Source organism: Lepidochelys kempii, chromosome 26 (genome assembly GCF_965140285.1).
Source record: "Lepidochelys kempii isolate rLepKem1 chromosome 26, rLepKem1.hap1, whole genome shotgun sequence".
In the NCBI taxonomy this organism is placed as follows: Eukaryota; Metazoa; Chordata; order Testudines; family Cheloniidae; genus Lepidochelys; species Lepidochelys kempii.
In genome coordinates this window covers 14,987,950-15,008,453 of record NC_136405.1, presented here as the reverse complement: position 1 = coordinate 15,008,453, position 20,504 = coordinate 14,987,950, and the positions used below count along the sequence as shown (strand labels likewise).

General features: G+C 61.4%; 1 protein-coding gene across 1 annotated transcript; it reads right to left on the bottom strand.

Moving 5' to 3' along the window:
- Positions 1–663: 663 nt before the first annotated feature.
- Positions 664–20,345, bottom strand: CNNM3 (cyclin and CBS domain divalent metal cation transport mediator 3). Its single transcript, XM_073325449.2, has 10 exons — positions 20,268–20,345; positions 14,495–15,998; positions 6,807–6,950; positions 6,110–6,262; positions 5,616–5,785; positions 5,085–5,181; positions 4,617–4,750; positions 3,666–3,801; positions 2,730–2,813; positions 664–1,986 (listed from the first exon to the last, which is right to left on the bottom strand). Exons 1-9 carry the CDS (start codon positions 20,343–20,345, stop codon positions 2,773–2,775), a joined length of 2,457 nt encoding a protein of 818 aa, XP_073181550.2. The 3' UTR covers positions 664–1,986; positions 2,730–2,772.
- Positions 20,346–20,504: the final 159 nt, after the last annotated feature.

Below are 20,504 nucleotides of genomic sequence, written 5' to 3'. Positions count from 1 at the left end.
CGCCCTCGCTCCGCAGGCGCCATGCCAGGGCAGGGGAGGGGCGCGGGCTGCTCTAGGTGGGGCAGACGGGGGGCTGGATCTCAGCTTGGTTGGGTCACGCCAGGTATTTTAGGAAGAAGGCAGCTTAGCAGGGGGAGGGGCACCCGGCGCTTGGCTCACAGCCCCTTCCCTTCCCCCCCCAACGCAGGGCAGCACCGCATGAACTGTGCCAACAGGCAGCCCCCCCCTCCAGGAGAGCACCCGGCCCGGGCACCTCCTTTCACTCCCGCAAGGCGCAGAGTGGGGCGGGAAAGTGACTCGCCTGGGCCCTGGGATGGGCGTTTCCTGCCCTGTGCCAGGTGGGTCACCCCCTGGAGGTGGGTCTGCTCTTGGGGGTTAACGCAGGGCAGTATGGGGGACGGGCGCCCCTTGCGGGGAGCCCCTGCGGGAGCCTTCACAAAAAGCCTGGTCCTCTGGCCGAGAGGAGCCCTGACAGCTCAGGCCACTCCGGCTCTGGCCGAGAAAGATGGAAGCTCCCCAGCCCCCCATTTCCACCCCCACCCCACTTAACTGCAGCACCTACCTTGTGCCCTAAGATCCAGCCAGGGCCCTCCCCGCTCCGCGGCCTGTCAGCCCCCCCCCACGCGGCGCGCAGTCCCTGGGAACGGCACAGACACGACAGGGCAGATTACAACTCCTTTACCTGCGTGGCCCCGGCTCTTCGCCAGGCTCTGCCGCTCCGGAGACACTCGGCTCCTGGCGCCCAGCTTCACACGGACTGAACACACGGGTGGAGGAGATGAGCACACGAGGCAGGTGTCCAGCCCGGCGCCCTGTGCTGCGGCTGGCGGCCCTGCGCCCGGACGAGGGGCGGGCCCGGCTGCAGGCGGACTGCGTCCATGGCAGACCTTTCGCCCCCTGGCGGCCGCGAGCTCTCCGGGGCTGGCGGCCGAGCAATGTCCCTGCACCCGCGTGTGGGGATCTCCGGTCCATAGGGCTGCTCAGGAGACCATCTGACGCTGTCTGCAATCAAGGCACCAGGTGCCTGGGGCCCCTGTGATCGCTCATCCTTGGGGGGTAGGGCAGGGGAGGGCTGCAAGGACTGTGCCCCCCAGCAATCAGCCCAGTTGACGGATGGGCAGCCCCACCGGGGCCCACTTGTGAAGACTGGCAAGGCCAGAGCTCCCAGCCTGCCGTGTGGGCTCTCTGCTGGCAGCCGCTGGAAGGGGCTGGTGGCGATGGGCCCTGGCTCAGGAGGGCAGGGTGTTTCGCACTGAGTGGCCGGGGTGGGGTGGCACCCAGCGCCCCATGGGGAGGGAAGCCTAGAAAGGTAGCTGATCACACGGCTCTGCCCTGGGGCAGGCCAAGGAATCCCAGCAGGACTCCTGGAGCAGAGCTGGCTTGGCGGGCACAGGGGAATGGCCCAGGCTGATGCTGGCAGAGGAGGGACAGCCCAGGGCAGCCTGGCAGAGAACACACCAAGGAGAGGAATGCCCAGTCCAGGGACACACACAGGGCACCCCATGGAGGAACCAGCCCACAACCCGCCACCTGCATCTCTCCTGCGGCCCCCACCCAGCTCGCCAGGTGTCCCCAGCAGGTCTGGTTCGATCTGGGCGCGCTGCTCCCTGGAGGTTTGTTGGCACAGACGCTGCCCAGGGCTCCGGCCACTGAGGGGGGACTGGGGCGATCTCCCGTGGACTGGAATCCAGCTCTGGCTGCCCTGGCAGTTGGTCCTGATGCAGCGAGATCCTCTGGAGCAGAGTCCAAGTGGCTGGCATCCTTCAGGGCAGCAGGGGGTTGCGGAGGGCGTCTGGGGCATCCCGCCCCATGAGATTACTGCTGCTGTCAGGAGAGTCCCCGGGGACCAACTCCCAGCCAAGGGGCGGCTAGGACAGCCGGGAGGATGCTAGCCTAGAGCTCCCGCGCTGACATCAGCGGGTCCTGCGGGGGGGAGGGGCTCCATGCCCGTGCTCTCGTCTTCCCCAAGCGGCTGGCTGCTTTTTCCTGGTACCAGAGCAGAGAGAGCAGCCATTACACGCCCATTTGGCCCCAGATCTCTAGGACCCACAGATCCCAAAAGCCCTTGCACAGATGGAGAAACTGAGGCAGGGGGAAGGGTAGGGACTTGCCCAAGGTCATGCACAGGCCAGTGGCAGAGCTGGGACTAGATCCAGGTCTTAGCCCAGTAGGCCACGCTGCCTGCTGCAAGGCTGGGCCCAGGAGCTCCCGCCAGCAGTCAGTGTAACCAGGGAGACGGCTCCAGCTCAACCCCCCGCCCCCCCACAGCCGTGTCCTGGAGCTCGGGCTGTGCTGCAGTGCCGTGATCCGGCCTGGACCACGGGAGCCAGGAACGCGGGGGGCTAATTCCCCTCTTGACCCACCACCCAGGGCGTGGGGCCCCGTTCACCAGCCCGAGCAGGGAACAAGGCTTGTGCTGGGGGCCATGGCTCCCTGGCTGAGCAGAAGGGAAGGCCGAGCGTGCTGGCCACGCTGGGCCGCCAGCACTCTGCCTGAGGGAACTGCTCTGCACCCCGGCTGCAGGGGGCGTCACTGGGATGGTGCATGAGCATCCGGCAGCCACAGGATTAGGACGGAGACAGCCAGCCCCTGGGGACTGGCCAGGCCCCTGCACCGGTCACAGCTCCCAGGCCTGGGAGTCAGAGCAGATCATAGGGAACCCTCCCCACCCCGAGCAGAGCAGGGGGAGAACCCTGCTGTACCAAGCGGACAAAGGTCCAGATATTTACCTCCTGCCCATCAGTAACCCCAGGGATCGCGCAGAACCTGCCATCAACTGCAGAGCTCAGGGGTGCCCAAGAGAGAGCGCGTGGCTGGACAGAGCACAAGAGAGAGATGGTCAGCCGCTGAAAACGAGGGAAGAGAGAGTGAAAGACACGACACGCGGGCGGGATTATCGGCCGAGCTGGGGGGTGCCCGCCAGCGCATGCTCCCAGCAGCTACCAAGCAACCCTCAGCTGCTTCCTGTGGAGAAGAGCAGAGATGGGGAGCACCTGCTGAGGGGGCTGGGAGAGGCCGGGGTCCCCAGGTCACTGCAGGGGTGCTGGGCACGGAGAGGTGAAATGGGGCACACAAGACTGGGCAGCACCGGGCCATTCCAGGGGACGCTGGAGATGGGCACTGACTCCAGACATCCCCGTCCTCAGCCCTACAGACCCTCCATCCCCGGGAGCGCAGCGTGCTGCCTTCCAGTTGGGTCAGAGAATGAGCCCAGCCAGCCTGGACCAGGCCTCCCTGTGACCAATTCTGGAGTCGCCTGCCCCGGGGAAGTTCCTTCCTGACCCCTTCCGTCACGCCCTGCAGCATGAGGGTTCGTAGCTGGGGGAGGAGCTCAGGGCACAGGCCGCCTCGTCCTCCAACACAGAGACACGCAGCCAGTCGGCGAGCGAAAGGAAACCTGGCCAAGACACCAGACACAGCCACTGCTGCGGAGAGCCCCGCCTGCGTGGGCAGCAGTGAAGGGGTTAAATGCAGACCCGCATGCAGCAGTGGGGAGAGCAGGAAGGGTGCAGGCAGCCCGCTGGGCTCGGATCCCGAGTCCTCACGCAGCAACCAGGATGGGGTCTGGGAGCTCTGGAGCTGGCCACAGCCTGCCCAGCCCATCTGCACTGGGCACATGGAGGCCTGGCGTGTGCCCCCCCAAGCAGCCCCCAGGACCACGGTACCTGGCACAGTGTTCCTGTCGTCCAGGAGCTTCGTCTGGCTGTTGGGGACGATCTTCAGCTCCACGCTGTCGGGCGACTGGGGGGACGGCTGTATCCTGGAGGCCATCAGGGCGTTGAGGTACTGCAGCCGGGTCACCTGGGGGAGGTGAGCCAGAGCCCTGAGCGCGCAAGCCCACCCCGGGCACAGAGGCCTGGGTGCTCCCCTTTCCTGGCAGGGGCCCAGGTTCCAGCCCCAGGGCTGGGTGCTGTTGGGGCTCCAGCCAGCCCTCCCTGGAGGGATGGTGCTCACCCGGGGCCAGGCTAGATGGGTGCAGCGGCTCCAGAAAGGCTGCTGTGTGGGAAAGCAAGAGAGACCCAGAGGGGCGCATGATCCCTGAGAAAAGGAGACCAGAGCAGGGATGGGGCAAAGCACCCCACAGGCGTCCCCAGAGGTGGGGTCTCCCAGCCAGGGAGGAGGCAGAGGTGCGCAATCACGAGGGGACAGAGGCTGCCCCAAAGCACAGTGCCACCAGGGACACCCCAGGGTTTGGGATGCTGTGTACCTCCCACAGGTCCCGGCTCTCCTTCAAGCACAGGGGGACGTGGCCTGAGACCCAAGGAACGGCTGAGCACCAGCAGAGTCGTTTCACTTGTGGCATGCTCCGAATCTGAACCCAGATGGTCCTAGGGGAGAGCTGGAACCCTAGCAGGAGGTAGCAGTCCCGGCTTGCTGCTCCTTCCCGAGGGCAGGGTGAGGCTGCACACCCATTCACCCGAGTGAGGGGGCAGTGTGGCTGTGGCGAGGATCACACCGCGCAGCGGCTTATCGCCTTGGCAAGCCCGGCACCGAGAGCACAAAGGTGCGCGTCTGTAGGGCCCTAAAAACCCGGCTCTTTTCCCCCAGGGTTAGGGCTGGCAGCTCCCAGCCCAGCTGAAACAGCGGCGTTTCCAACGCCAGCCGGCGGCCCTTACCTTGATGAACTGCAGGTCGGTGAGTGCCCGGACGGTGTAGTCGGGGCAGTACGGGGGGCAGGCGGTGTTCTCGCTGCAGTCGAGCGGCTGCTCACACTGGTTCGGCCGCAGGGTGGACGCTGGCGACTGGTGAACTGTTGGCAGGCAGAAATCAGGGGCCAGAGGGACGGGAAGCCAGCAGGGAGCCCAACACCCCAACGGCTGGTTGGGAAGGAACCTGGTCTCCAGGTCTCCCCGCCCCTGGCCTATGGCCGCACAGCCAGGCTCACCACCCCTTCTGCTACCAGCCAGCCAGGCCAGGAGCCGTGCAGAACTCGGGGCCTGGACTCCCCCCAGCACCGGGCTCTCGGGGGTGGCGCACACCCATGGCCCCACGGCGACTCTGCAGCGCTGCAGCCCCAGCCCAGAGAGTGGGCGCCAGGCCCCGGGGCCAAGCCCCGCTGCCGGTGGCCGGACGCGGGTGCTCACCCGAGGAGGGCGCCGTCAGTGCCGAGACGCCGTAGTAGGTGAACGCGCCGTTCTCGAATTTCAGCCCCTCCTTCCCGATCTCCACTTCCAGCCTGCCCTGCGGAGGAGAGGGCCGCAGGTCAGGGGCAGCACTGGCCAGCTGCTCGCCAGAGGCTCCTGCCCCAGCCCAGCGGGGCAGAGGCTCCACCGTCACAGGGTGGGCAGTCAGTGCCCGCCCGGCTCTCTGCCCAGACCTGCTGCCAAGCTGGCATTGCCCCCCAGCCGGCCTCCCAAGAGCCAACGCGCTTGTGAACCCTGCGCCAACCCACAGCCTGGCTCCCCGCACTCCTAGGCGTGTGTAGCAGAGCAGCGAGATCAGGGCTCGGCTGTGCAGGGTGCTGCCCGGTCCGGTGAAAATGGAGCGCGGGAGGGGAAGAGAGGCGCGGAGGAGGACAGGGACGTGCCTGAGGCCACAGCCAGGGCCAGAAACCAGCTCAGGGCCCTGCCGGCTGGCGGATCTGATCTCGGGGGGTAGCAGGGGCAGGCCGGTACCTGCAGGACCAGGACGAAGTAGTCGACCGGCTGGCCATGCTGGTATAGGCAGTGCTCGGGGGCCAGGCGGTCGCGCTCGTTGAATTTCACTTCCTGGCTGACGCTGGGGTGCCTCAGGAGGTGCAGCAGGACCTTCTCGGAGACGCGGGCCGGGCTGAACAGATCCACCTCTGGTGGGGAGCGAGGGGCAGAGAACCCAGCCTGAGCCGCCCGCTCCAGGGACAGGCCGCGCCCCTGCAGGGAGTTTGAGGGACGGGCCCCAGTTGCTCCCCCTGCCCCAAGCCCAGGGGACGGACTGCGCTGTGCGTAACGGGGTCGGACTGGCAGCAGTCTGCCGGGGAGGCAGGCCAGGGGGAGCCCAGAGCCCTCTCCTGCCAGTGATCAGCCTGGAGATGCCCCTGGGCCTTTCCCCCCCCGGCCTGCCGGGCAGGAGCCGTGGAGCCAGGCGGGGGGCACAGGGAGGGATGGCCGGCGGGCTCTCTGCCCTGACTCACCTCGGGATAGGAAGCGCTGCGTGGCCAGCAAGAGCTGCGGGGAGATCTTCACCTTGTGCTCGTCGTCAGAGCCCTTGAACAAGGAGAAATCTTCCTTCCTGTGCTCCAGCAGGGTGCCCATGGGGGCCGGCCTCTTCCGCACCTTGTTCTCCTCTAGGGCACGAGAGAAGGGGACAGGGCAGGCCGAGCCAGCGTCACACCAGCCGGCAGCATAAACCTGGTCCCCGGACTCTGGGGATCCCCAGAGCAGCTGCAGGCTGACGATCCCAAAGCACAGTGCCAAGGCACCTCAGCACCTCCCACCTTACACAGGGAAACCGAGGCACAGACAGGGAAGGGACTTGCTTTAAGTCATGCAGGAAACAGCGACAGCTGGGAATACAGCACTGCAGCGAGGCTCCCCATGCTCCCACTAACTGCTCGAGCCCACAGCTAGGAATGGACTGTGGGCAACCCACGTTCCCCGCTCTCCTGAGGAAGAGCTTGGGGGCAGTCCTGGGGGAATTCGCATTCTGCTGTCAGCCTGGCTTGGGCCGGGGGGAGGAGAAGGGGCTGGGGGATAGGCAGGTGCGGAGCCGCCTGCACAGAACAATGCACCCGGAGCACTGCCCGCCTGCCACTGCTGTAACCGGGGTTGACTCTGCAGCCCCCCAGACCCGAGCCAAGCTGCTGGGCGCGCCGGACGGGGCTCACTCACTGTAGTCGTCCGACTCGTCCAGGATCTCCGACCTGATGATCTCCTCGATGACGTCCTCCAGTGTCACCAGCCCCATGGCCTCGTAGAAGGGGTCGCCCTCACCCTCGTTGTTCACCTTCTGCACGATGGCCAGGTGTGATTTGCCTGGGGGGCGGGTTACACAGCTTGCTACAGGTGCCAGGGAGGCCTCAGAGGTTCAAGGCTACCCAGCAAGTCAGGAAGAGAACCCAGGAGCCCAGCTCCCAGCCTCATGCTCTGACCACTGACGCAGCTTTTTATAAAAAACTACGGAGCAGCAGAGGAAGGGTGGGGCAGAGCAAGGGGCTAGGCGGCAGCCTCCTTCTCCTGCCCCCCAGCACTCTCTGTCCCCCCACTCCCAGGCCGGACATTGCAGCAGCGAAGATGGCCAAGGGAGAGACTTTCCTCAAGGGCCCTGTTCGGAGCAGGGCCTTCCCTCTCCCGGCTGGGGCTCAGCAGCGCCGCCCACAGGCCAGGGACCACAGTACACTCCAGGGAGCCGAGAGGGATGCGTGGGGTGCTTGTTCTTGGGGAGCCCTCAGGTGGCTGGTATCCAGCCCTGCCTTCTTCCCATTCTCTGACTACGGGACTCACAGATTCCAACAGAAGGGACACGGGGGTCCAACTGGCAACCTGCGGGCCAGATCCAGCCCTCAGGACCATTCCGTCTGGCTGCGCACCATTTTGCTCTGCCAAACAGCACCCTCCATGCGGGGGGAGTTTGTGTGCACCGTACGGGTGAGGTCATACACATGGAGGACACCTTTTGGGTTGTGTATGTTGCCTGGGGAGATGCCACACGCCTCAGCATACTGCCCACATCACTGAACAGGGTGGTCCTTCTGTACAGCACCAGCCAGAGAACTGCCCCACAATACCTCCTAGAGCAGCGCGTCTGGAAACACAGCCAGCCTTGATTTCAAACTGGACAGCGACGGAGAATCCACCATCACCCATGGTGAATTGTTCCACTGGGTAATTACCCTCCCCGTTACAAATGTGCACCTTGTTTCCAGTCTGAATTTGTCTCGCTTCAACTTCCAGCCATTGGATGGTGTCAGATCTTCCTCTGCTAGACTGAAGAGCCCAGTATGAAATCTTTGTTCCCTACGTAGGTACTGATAGGCTGGAATCAAGTCTCTTTGTTAAACTAAATCAATTAAGATCCTGGAATCTCTCACTCTCAGGCAGGTTTTCTAATCCTTTGATCATTCTCGTGGCTCTTCTCTGCCCCCCTCCAATTGATCAACATCCTTCCTGAACTGTGGGCACCAGAACTGGACACCGGATCCCAGCAGCGGTTGCACCAGTGCCAAATACAGAGGGAAAATCGCCTCTCTGCTGGAGATTCCTCCGTCTACATCCCAGGATTGCATTAGCCCTTTGGCCACAGCATTGCATGGCTTGTTCATGTTTAGCTGATTAACCCCCATATCTTCTCCAGAGTTATTTTTTCCCAAGAAAGTCCCCCATCCTGAAAACATGGCCTGCAGTCAATGCTCCCAGATGTGTACATTTACATTTAGCTGTATTAAAACACATTCTGTTTGCTTAAGCCCAGTTTCCAAGCAAACCAGGTCTCTCTCTATCAGCAACCTGTTCACTTTATTATTTGCCACTCTCCCAATTTTTGGGTCATCTGCAAACTTGATCAGGGATGATTTTATGTTTTCTCCCAGGTCACTGATAAAAATATTAAATCGCATAGGGCCAAGAACCGATCCCTGCGGGCCCCCACTAGAAACACACCCATCCAATGAGTATTCCCTGTTTACAGTTACATTTTGAGACCCCCACTGACCGCACACCCCTAGTTGTCATCTACCACCCCACCTTGAAACCCAAATGGGATATCATCAAACAATTACAATCCATACTCGACAGAGACCTCATCCTGAAACAAATCTTTCCCAAACCCTCGTCTTCCAGCCTTCAAACAACCGGGTAATCTCATCATCAGAAGCCAGCTCCCCACAGACCAGGACCTCTAAGCAGCACCAGAGCCTGTCATAGACCGTCAGGGTTGGAAGGGACCTCAGAAGGTATCTAGTCCAACCCGCCAATCCCCAATTTTTGCCCCAGATCCCTAAATGTCCCCCTCAGGGATTGAACTCACAACCCGGGGTTTAGCAGGCCAATGCTCAAACCACTGAGCTATCCCTCCCCCCACAGAACAACTGCTGCAAAACCTGCAGACATCTCCACTGCTACGATGATCAACACCCCTGACCACACACCTCTTGACAGGTGTCCGTGGGTCCTACGCAGGCCTGTCACAGCACTAAACGCCCCAACAACTGTGTGGGTGAAACCAGCCAATCACTGCGCTCTCCAATTAACTCACCCAGGAACATGCTAAAACACAAACACACCCTGTGGGTGAACACTCTTCACAAAGCGATCAGCCTGCCTCCGACCCATCAGTTCTTGTCTTCAAGAGAAGCCTGCACAACACCTTCAAAAGACAAGCCTGCGACCTTCAATTCCTAACTCTGCTAGACACTAGAAACCATGCACTCAGTAGAGACACCTAGTGCCTGTCTCATTCCAACAATCTGTCTGCTGTCCCATGACTGCAGAGGTGTTAACTGCCCACTTCATCCTGAATGGTCTCTTCCAACACGACAGGTGTAACTCCTTACGCACACCAACCCCTTCCGCCTGGTATGAGCTGGGACACCCTGAGTACCTTTCCAAGCCCTGAAGAGCTCCTCTCTCTCACCCACAGAAGTGGGTCCAGTGAAAGAGATTATCTCACCCACTTTGTCTCTCTCATTTTGAGACCTATCAGCTTTTAATCCATTTAACGTGTGCCAGGTTAATTGTATGTCCTTCCAGTTTTTGATCAGCAATGCTGTGCTGTACTAAATCAAATGCCTAACAGAAGCACTGTTACCTCTACCAACCAACCTTGTAATTTCATCCAAAAAGACATCAGATTTGTTTGACAGGATGGATTTTCCATTAACCCATGTTAATTGGCATTAACTATATCACCCTCCTTTAATTCTTTATTATCCCAGTCTTGGATCAGCCACTCCATTACCCTGCACAGGATCGGTGTGAGTGACAGGTCTGTGATTGCCTCGGTCATCCAGTTTACCCTATTTAAATACTGGCACAGCATTAGCTTCTCTCAGGGCTCCAGGAGTTAATGAAAATCAATGTTAAAGGTCCAGTGAGCTCCTAAGCCAGCTCTTTTCAAACTCTTGGATGCAAGTTATCTCAGCTGCTTCAGGCTGGTGACACCATCCAGGCTGCACATGCAGCAGAGTTGGGCTCTGGCCCGAGAGTGCTCAGCAGGTAGGCCGAGAAGACTGGTCTCTTGCTGCCGATCCCACGTCTCTGGCCTGGGAGAGCTGGTTTTACTGCAGTACAATGGCGTAACAAATGCTCTGAGCTCCTATCACACTTCTAAGGAGCTCAGAGCACTTAGTGACATGCATCCCTATTGTCACCTGCACTCTACGGAGGGGGAACAGAGGCAGAGAAGGGGGGGGAGTGACTTGACCAACACCACAACATAAGTCAGTAGCAGAGCTGGGAACAGAACCCAGGAGGGCTGACTGCCAGCCCCATCCCCACTTCCCTCCCAGAGCTCACATCAGAACCTAGGAGTGCTGACTGACAGTGCTCTGGAAACAGGAGAAATCAGTGGTGATTGGGCAAAGGAGCACTTTTCATTCACACCTGCTGCCAGACAGCCAGGACATACCTGAGGATGGGGGAAAGGGAGTGGCACGCTGGAAGCAGCATGGCAGGAGAAGCCACCCAGACGCCCTGCCCCCAGTGAGGTGCTCCAGCAAAGGAGTGGGCCTTTGGGCACACCAGGCAACGTTAATAGGCCTGGCATCGCCCCCAGCCCTGCCCACGTGGGTTTGTCTCAGCTGAAGCCTGAGTCACAGGGCTCCTTGTGCTGATCTCAGTGCCCCCGCAGCATGGGCAGTACACGTGGGTGCAGGTCGTGCTCTGCTCTGTGGGGTCTCCCCGAGCTGTTCTCACACACACCAGGTTTCAGCTCGGGCTGTCTGAGCTCAGCAAACAGGATGTTCTCCTCTCCTGCCAGCGCCCTCCAGGGCTCAGGTGAACGGCTTTGATCCACTGCAGGCTTGTGTCCTCTCTCTAGCCCCTTGGCCAGGTGTTCCCAGATATCCAGCCATGCACGTTTGCTGGGGAGGCCACCCGCTCCTGGAAGACTTTGCAGGGACCGGCCCTGGATTAACGCCGTACAGACACTGTGGGTGGGCTGCTACTTCAGAGCTTGCATGTCCTTAGACTCGGACATGACGCAAGCTGCCGGGGCTGGGGGCACAGCCTATAAAAGGCACAACAACAAGCGGCCTTCTGACAGAGGTGAGGGGCCAAGCAGAGCCGGTCTGCTTTGCACTCGGACCCCAGCAGTCCGGAAGGGCCCCCGCTGTGCCAGGCACTGCACAGACCCTGTTCGAGACAGGCCGCGCACCAAGAGAGACAACAGAGTTCTCTCTCTTACAGGCCTGGGGAGGTGAAGGGACTTGCCCAGGGTCACAGGAGGTCAGTGGCAGAGCCTGGCTTGAATTCAGGCCTCCTACAGCCCAGTCCAGTGCCTTAGCCAGGCCAGCCACCCATCGCCCTGCCCCCAGCATTAGAGCGAGGTCTCCCTGCCCTGACTTCTCTTTAGCCAGGGGGACCCCAGGAGCTGGCTGGAGGCCCCCTGGTCCAGTGCTGGCTTTGACATGAGAGAGCTGCAGTGCATTCAGACGGAGAGGCTCCTCCCTCATTATGGCTGGGACAGGAGTTGGGGCTCGACACCAGACCCACGGATCCCCCCCTCCCCTGCCTCCAGCCAGGAGTGAAGCAGCCTGCTCCGAGGGCCCTGGGGAGCGTGGAGCAGGTGACATGCACTCAGCCGTGGGAGCTGCCAGATCCCTGCAGTGACGCCGAGGTCACGGAGGCAACGAGCTGGCCCTGCCAGATGTTTCCATGGCAGCAGTGGGCCCTGGCTCATGCAAAACGCTCTCCCTGCAGAGACCAAAGCCAGACCTGCCTGCCCGTGCCCTGGAGCCCAGCAGGCCTGGGGACGTACAGCCTATCCCCACCCTGCGGGAGGGAAGAGCCTGGCTTTGAAGGTGACCTTCCCCAGGACCCACGGGGAAGGAGGGCTTTTCCTGACTGTACTGAAATTGGCACTACCTTGGGGGAGGTCAGGACAAAAGGGCTTTTCTGCTGGTTGTTGTCCACCAGGCTCTGCAGCCAGGCAAGGAGAGCACCATGCCCACGAAGCAGCCATGACAGGGCAGGGTTTGCAATCAGGCTGTTTAAAACACCGTTTGGTTCGCTTAGTTTTTGCCAACCACATGCAACTCAGACACCCACGAACCACTTGGGAGCAAAGCTCTCTCTGTTAAAGATTTTACAGTCCTTCAGCTCACTCCACTGCCCAACTGTGCCCTCCCAGGAGGCCAAGAGAAACCCCACCGGGAACATCTGATGTTCCCAAGAGGCACCCGCAGGTACCAGAGGAACGTCTACAATTCCCGTCAGCCTGCGTGTGGGCTCCGAAGGGGTCCGGCTGATGCGGGTGGCGGGGATAGCTAGGGCAGAACTTCCACAAGGGTGGGGACTATGACCTGCTCCGCAGCCCCCAGGATTCCCCCGACTGGGCGAGCTTCCAGAGCTGGTCTGGCAGCCCTGGCGCAGGTGGCTGGCGCGTGGCATGGCTGGAGAGGTTGCAGTCCTGCACACGGAGGTACCTCCCAGGGCTTTGTTACCATGGGGAGGAGACGATAAAGCACCAGAAGTGCCAGACTGGAGCAGAGCCCAGGCCCACGTAGCCCAGTGTCCCGGCTGCTTCAGAGGGCGGTGCAGAAAACCCCGCAGCAGCAGACGAGGCATGAGCTGCCCCGTGGTGGTTGCACCTTAACTCCCAGCAGTCAGAGCCCAGCTAAGCCCCTGAGCTGGGGGCAGTTTTCACTGGCTGCCCAGGAACGATCTCACGGTTTCTCACTCGGATCATGCTTGCCCGGGGCAGGTGGCTATCTGCAGGGATATACGAGAAAGGTGCTTTCGGACGTTCTTGTGCCAGAGCAGACAGCATAAACATCCCCCAGAGCATCAGCTGGGCCTGGTGTCTCAGGCCTCCTTGGCACAGGAAAGCTCAGCCTGCCACTGCAATCCTGGCACTCTGCTGACCGTGGGCCCCAGGTACGAGACGCAGGGTTTACTCCCCACGGGAAGTTGATGGGCAGGCACCAGCATGCCACAGGAGATCAGCGGCAGGGTTACCCACGGGGCACCATCATGCACCGCTGGACACCGTGCTCTGCTCTGCCCCAAGAGCGCCTCTTGCTGGCTGGCTAATGGAATCAGTGCTGCAAGCTTAGGAAGAGTCTCAGCAGTGCAGAGGGGCCAGGGGATAAACTAGCCAGGGGATAAAGCACCCTAGCATCAGACAGCATGGTCCAGTGGACTAATGTCAGGGTCACGAGGTAACAACTGAGCAAATGAGGTCTATGCTGCATGGCCACTGGGACATCACAACCCCTCTGTGTCCCCACCCCCAGGCGATGAGCCTGACCCAGCACCCGGACGGTGGGGCCCCTCAGCACTGTTCCCAGACCCGTCGCACCTCTCCTTAGCCATTACTTTGAACACAGTAGCAGTCACAGCATCCTGAGGCCCCTGTGTTCTCTGCCTGCTGGCCCTGCGCTTGGGGAAGTTTCCAGGCCTGTAAGCATTTGTTCTAGCCAGCTCAGAGTCCTGCTTCCAGCCCCCACAGACCATGGGGCTTTGAGACGTAGGAACTTAGAAATCCCAGCAGCCCGATTACCCCTGCAAGCCTCCCCTCAATCTGCATATAATTTCAGCAGCAGAGTTCAGCTCATGAGTTAGAGATTTGTGCTCACAGGCCCTCAGAACAGTTGGAAGTGGGCTAAGGTGCGGGTGTCTCAAAACCATTTCTGCTAGAATCAAGTCGGGTGGAAGAAACTCAACAGAAAGTGACCAAAGAGTCCAGTGTCCTGTGAGTTGCCAAGTACTGAACAACTGGGCTCCCCACCTACACAGCATCTGTTTAGGACTCTTGCTTCGTGAGGTCTCTGGCCATAAAACAGAGGCTGATCTCAGGCTTAGTCTGCGGGACTATAGGAAGACACTCCACTCTACAGGGGAGATTTGCAGAGCGTCTGGTACAAACCAATCTACAGGCTATGCTCCCAGAGCGTGGCACTCTCTGGGGCGGGAGAGGGCAGTGTACGTTACCACCACACTAGGGCAGGGACAGGAGACTGCCACCTACAGCTGAAGCTGGAAGGCTGAAGTTTGGCCGGGGTGCTGACACTCACTGGAGTGCCCAGCAGGGCCTCTAGCGGCATGCTCAGGCATTGGGGGCAGCACTGACCCAGAGGGAAAAGCGGCCCTAGCCAACCCACTCCAGGCAATGCAATATCCCCTAATGCTGCGCTGTGCCAGGAGGTCAGTGCGGGCTGAGCGGGGACCGATTCTCCTATGGCACCCCCAGCCTGGCCCCCGCACAGCACCAGAGCACCGGGTCAGCACCTTGTCCAGAGCTCCCGTCGCCCCCCTCCCTGCAGCACAGCACCCCCCCAGCGCGGAGCTGGAGCACTGACCGCAAGGGGAGAGCACCCGTGCGTCTGCCCAAGCCCCGAGCAACCCAAGGGCGGGGCGGCTACCTCGTTTAAACTCCTCCAGGACGGCGTCCAGCTTGGTGTCGTTGAAGACGAAGTGCAGGGGGTGGTTGTAGAACTTGCTGATGGTGCTGAGTGGCACGCAGTCGTCCGGGTCCACGAGCGCCAGGTCCTTGAGGTAGAGCATGTCCACCAGGTTGGTGCGCTCCTCCTCGTAGATGGGGATGCGGGTGTAGCCGCTCTGCATGATCATGGACATGCTGCGGAAGTCCAGCACGGAGTTGGCGTTGAGCATGAAGCACTGGTCCAGCGGGGTCAGCACGTCCTCCACCGTCTTGCTGCGCAGGGCGCCCTTGCTGAACTCCTCGCGCACAAACTCGTCGTACGGGCCGCTGCCGCGCACCGTGTCCGCAAGCGCCTCCTGCAGGAGGCGGGGGCTGGCGCCGCGCCGCAGGGCCAGCTCCAGCAGCTTGCTGAGCGGCAGCGAGACGGGGCAGGTGAGCAGCATGCAGAGCCGGGTCAGCCAGCGCCCGCGGGGTGCCAGCCCCAGCCCCCAGCGCGCGCAGACGGCGAAGGGCAGCAGCTCGGCCAGCAGGAAGACCAAGCCGGCCGCGGCCAGGATGGCAGGGGCCAGGGCCCGCAGGGCCCAGCAGGCGAGCACGGCCAGGGCGGCGTTGGCCAGCGAGCTCAGCAGCAGCAGGGAGCAGAGGGCGAAGGGGCCCCGGGGCCTCGCCAGCGCCTGGCCGGCCTCGCGCTCCGCCTCCGAGCCGCGGCCCCGCAGCCGGCCCAGCTCCCCGGGCTGCGGCCAGAGCCAGCCGAGCTGCAGGGCCCGCAGCAGCCCGGAGAGGGCCAGCAGCAGGGCCAGCAGCGGGGGCAGCAGCCAGGGGGCCGGGGGCGGGGGCAGCAGCCGGGGGGCCGGCGAGGGCGGGGCCGGGGGCGGGGCCAGCAGCCGGGGGGCCGGCGAGGGCGGGGCCGGGGGCGGGGCCAGCAGCCGGGGGGCCGGCGAGGGCGGGGCCGGGGCCAGCAGCCGGGGGGGCGGCGAGGGCGGGGCCGGGGCCGCCCGCTCGCCCCGCCCCTCGCCCGCCGGGAGGGCGGGGGCCCAGGGCCAGCGGCCGTCAGCCAGGCCGGGCCCGTAGAGGCGCGGGCGGAAGCGGGCGCCCGGCGCGGCCCGGACCAGCCCCCCGCGGGCCCGGGCCCGGGCCCCCTGCTCCGGCCGGAAGCCCGGCACGCGCGGCGGGGCGCCGGGGGGGGGCTCGCGGGCCGCGCCCCCCCCGCCCGCCGGCCCCCCCCCGCGCGGCGGCGCAGCCCAGGCAGAGCGCGGCCACGGCCCAGCGCAGCCCCCCGCCCCCCGCCATGGCCGGCCGCGAGTGGCGTGCGCGCCCCCGGGGCGGTCAGCTGACTCGCCGCGCGCGCCCCCGGGCCGCCCGGCCAATCGGAGCGCGCGGCTGACGGGCCGCGGCCAATGGGCGCAGGGGGCGGGGCTGGCGGCGCGGGGAGCGCAAGCTCGGCTGCGCCGCGCGGTAAACAAGCGCGAGGCGGGGGCGGGGCGCTGGATTTAAAGGGCCAGAGGCCCCCCCCCCCCCCCCCGAGCCGGGCATGGCGGCGGGGACATTTATCCGCCGGGCCCGTGCACGGGGCAGCTACTGCGGAGGGGAGGCGGGGGGTGAGTGGCCCATCCAGGGGGCTCCTCGGCCCGAACCCCTGGACACGGGCCGCGGGTACCGAGCCCCCCCCCCAGCTCGGGCCGCCCCCCACGCGCTAAGCCCCCCCCCCGCGGGTACCGAGCCCCCCCCCAGCTCGGGCCCCCCCCCCCACGCGCTAAGCCCCCCCCCCAGCTCGGGCCGCCCCCCACGCGCTAAGCCCCCCCCCCGCGGGCACCGAGCCCCCCCCCCAGCTCGGGCCGCCCCCCACGCGCTAAGCCCCCCCCCCCGCGGGTACCGAGCCCCCCCCAGCTCGGGCCGCCCCCCCCCCGCGCTAAGCCCCCCCCCGCGGGTACCGAGCCCCCCCCAGCTCGGGCCGCCCCCCACGCGCTAAGCCCCCCCCCGCGGGTACTGAGCCCCCCCCCAGCTCGGGCCGCCCCCCACGCGCTAAGCCCCCCCCCGCGGGTACTGAGCCCCCCCCAGCTCGGGCCGCCCCCCACGCGCTAAGCCCCCCCCCGCGGGTACCGAGCCCCCCCCAGCTCGGGCCGCACCCCACTGCTAAGCCCCCCCCAGCTCGGGCCGCACCCCACTGCTAAGCCCCCCCCAGCCACGGGGCCGCGGGTACTGAGCCCCCCCCAGCTCGGGCCGCCCCCCACGCGCTAAGCCCCCCCCCGCGGGTACCGAGCCCCCCCCCAGCTCGGGCCGCCCCCCACGCGCTAAGCCCCCCCCCCGCGGGTACCGAGCCCCCCCCCAGCTCGGGCCGCCCCCCACTGCTAAGCCCCCCCCAGCCACGGGGCCGCGGGTACTGAGCCCCCCAGCCACGGGGCCGCGGGTAGCCTGCTGACCGGAGCCACCAGTGTCTCTTCAACCCGGTCTTCTGGTCAGAAACCAGGTGCCTGGCAACCCCAACCCTAACCCTGCCCACACTTCAGAGCTGTGCGGGGTGGGTGGGGGGACTTCTCCTTCTCCAAGGCCGAGGTTGAGCAAACTGGGGCGGGCTCAGAGGGGCAGGATTCCACCCCCTCTTCCTCTGCATCGCGTTAGCCTGTGCAGGCAGCCCAGCTCAGTGAGCCGCCAGCCCTGGGTGCTTTAAAAGGGCTGAAAACACCGAGGAGCCAAATCGGCTGGGCGGAAGCATTCACTCAGTAAAACATGAATGATCACTGGGAGCTGGTTAAGAACACTGTACTCGATGCCAAGAAAGCCACAATCCCCCCATCAAAGAAGAAGGCCGTCTTGGGTAAAATAGCAAGCTGGTTTAGAGGGGAAGTAAAGGCAGCTATTAAAAAAAAAAAAAAGGGGGAAGGAAGAAAGGGGATGTTGATCGTCATGCCTATAATCAGAAGCTAGGCAGTGTCAAAACTTGATGAGAAGCCAAGGGACACAGAAAGACACCCATGGTGCGCCCGCACCTTGAATGCCGTGTGCAGTTCTGGTTGCCTCATCTCAAAAAAGATCTATTAGAATTTGAAAAAGTGCAGAGAAGGGCAACAAAAAAGATGAGGGGTCTGGAACAGCTTCCACATGAGGAGAGATGAATAAGACTGGGACTGTTCACCTTAGAAAAGAGACGCCTAAGGAGGGATATGATAAAATCATGACTGGTGTGGAGAAAGTGAACAGGGGAGTGTTATTTACCCCTTCACATAACACAAGAACCAGGGGTCACCTAATGACATTAATAGGCAGCAAGTTTTAAAAAAAACGTAAGGAAGGGGATGTTGTGAAGGAAGAATAAGTGGGTTCAAAAAAAGAACTCCGTAAGTTCCTGGAGGATAGGTCCATCAATGGCTATTAGCCAAGATGGTCAGGTGTTGCCCTAGCTGGGGGTGCTCAGTACCCGCTGCCCGTGTCCATGCTCTGGGTGTTGCTTCCTAGCTTCTGACGGCCAGAAGCTGGGACTGGACAACAGGATGGATCACTTAAAATTTCCCTGTTCTGTTCATTCCCTCTGAAGCATCTGGCACCAGCTGCGGTCAGAAAAGAGGACACTGGGCTAGATGGACCATTGGTCTGACCCAGTATGGCCGTTATTATGTTATTAACTCTATGGCCAGCAAAAGTTAAGGCCAATAAGATGGAGTTTTTTAAGTATATTAGAAACAAACAAAAAAACCCTGACCATGGTATTGGATCATTACTAGACAGAAATGGTAGAATTATCAATAATAATGCAGAAAAGGCAGAAGTGTTCAATAAATATTTCTTGTCTGTATTTTGAAAAAACAGATGATGCAGTTATAGTATATGATAACACTCTTTCCATTTCACTAGTATCTTAGGATGATGTTAAACAGAAGCTACTAAAGTTAGACATTTTTAAATTGGCAGGTCCAAATAACTTGCATCCAAGAGCTTTAAAAGAGCTGGCTGAGGAGGTCATTAGAACATTAATGTTGCTTTTCAATAAGTCTTGGAACAACAGGGAAGTTCCAGAAGACTGGAAGAAAGCTGATGTTGTGCCATTATTCAAAAAGTGTAACCGAGATGACCTGAGTAATTACAGGCCTATCAATCTGATATTGATCCCAGCCAAGATAGAGCAGCTGATATGGGACTCGCTTAATGAAGAACTAAAGGTGGATAATATGAATAATCATCAATGCCAATCAACATGGGTTTGTGGAAAATAGATCCTGCCGAACTACCCCGATATCCCTTTCATTTGGTTGATAAAGATAATAGTTCCGGTGTCTGTACTTACTCTTCTGTAAGGTGTCTGACCTGGTACCTTATGACATTTTGACTAAAAAACTAGAAGACTATAAAATGAACACAGCACACAGTAAATGGATTAAAATCTGGCTAACTAATAAGTCTCAAAATGTAAATGGGGACTCATCACTGAGCAGATCTGTGTCCAGTGGGGCCCTGCAGGGATCAGTTCTTGGCCCTATGCTATTTAGCATTTTTATCAATAACCTGGAAGAAAACAAAGTCATGCCTGAAGAAGTTTGCAGATGACACGAACGTTGAGGGAGAGGTAAATAATGGCGAGGACCAGCACTGATCCAGAGTGATCGCTCACTTGGGGAGCTGGGTTCAAGCAAACAGGACGTGTTTTAATATGGCTAAATGTAACTGTAAATAAAGATGGGCTGTTTGTCTGACAGATCTGCGCTAGGGATTATTGTGGGCAGGTCTCTGGCCTGTGCGCTACAGGGGGTCACACTAGATGATCACAATGGTCCCTTCTGGCCTTGAATAAACAGCCTTGCCCCACCTCTGCCTCCCCATCGCAGCATTGGGTGCCAAGGTGCTGAGCATTTTTATAGTGTTCTAGTTTTTTAATCAAAATATCGTGCTTCCCACTCGAGACCACCATCGGGAACACCGCAGGAGTGCTGCCAATGGGGTGCACCCACTTCTTCAGTCCCAGCCTCTCCCAGCAGGGGGTGCTGTCAGGAGGGGGGCAAGAGCTTCTTCCATCCTGGCCTCTCCCCCAGCTGACAGTGCTGGAAGGAGCAGGGCGGGAACACTGGCTCTTGGGGGCGGTCCCAGCTGAGGGGGTCGTAGGGAGTGGGGCGGGAGCAATTCTAGAGAGTTGTAGTCTGCAGCCCGTCCTCCCCAAAGAACGAGCCCAGCCTACCCCTAGCGCGCCCTGTTCTGCCGTTCCGAGGCTTAGCAATCAGATTCGAACCGGCCACCGTAGCAGTCAGTGGAAATGGACCTGCACACCAAGAGACAGGCCCTGTCCCTAAGAGCCGACAGTGTAAATAAACCAAGTGTGGGAGGGGAAACTGAGGCATGGAGGGTGCAGTGATTTGTCCAAAGTCACCAGCAGGGTGGAGGAAGAACTAGGAATATAAGCCAGGTCTCCTGAGCTCTGGGGAAATGCCCGACCCACTCGGCCTCTGAATGAGCGTGAGCTCATTTTGTCTATTAGGGGAGGCTCAAGATGCTGCTGAGACACTGTAAAACTCGGCTCAGCACCGAGCTCCAGCCTCGTCCTCTCTGCTGTACTACAGCAGGGGAGCGAGTGGAAGGGGGAGCAGGGGCACACGCCCGCTCCTGTGTGTTTCCTGGGCTTTGGTTCAGCCCCGAACAGCCTGCCCAGCTTGAACACGGTTCCAGCTGGGAAATCTCGGGGCGTTCCGTACCATCACCCGTGTTCCCGGAGGTGTAAAGACCCAGGCTTTCAGCTCTCACAGCCCAGGGCAATGCTGCCACCTACCCACCAGCCACAGGCCAGGGCCCGGCTGGATTGGGAGCCTCAGCTCCTCAATAAGGGCCTGGTCTTGGATCCGCTTTCTCATGCGGTGGCATTATGTATGGGGTATTACAGTAGTGTCCAAAGGCCCCACCGTGCAGCCCCCAGCCCAGTGAAAACGGACTGGCCAGTTTCACCTTTGTATAGGAGTCAGTTTTACTCTGGGGCTCTCCAGGCCTAGCAAACCCCTGCCCTGGCGTGGCAA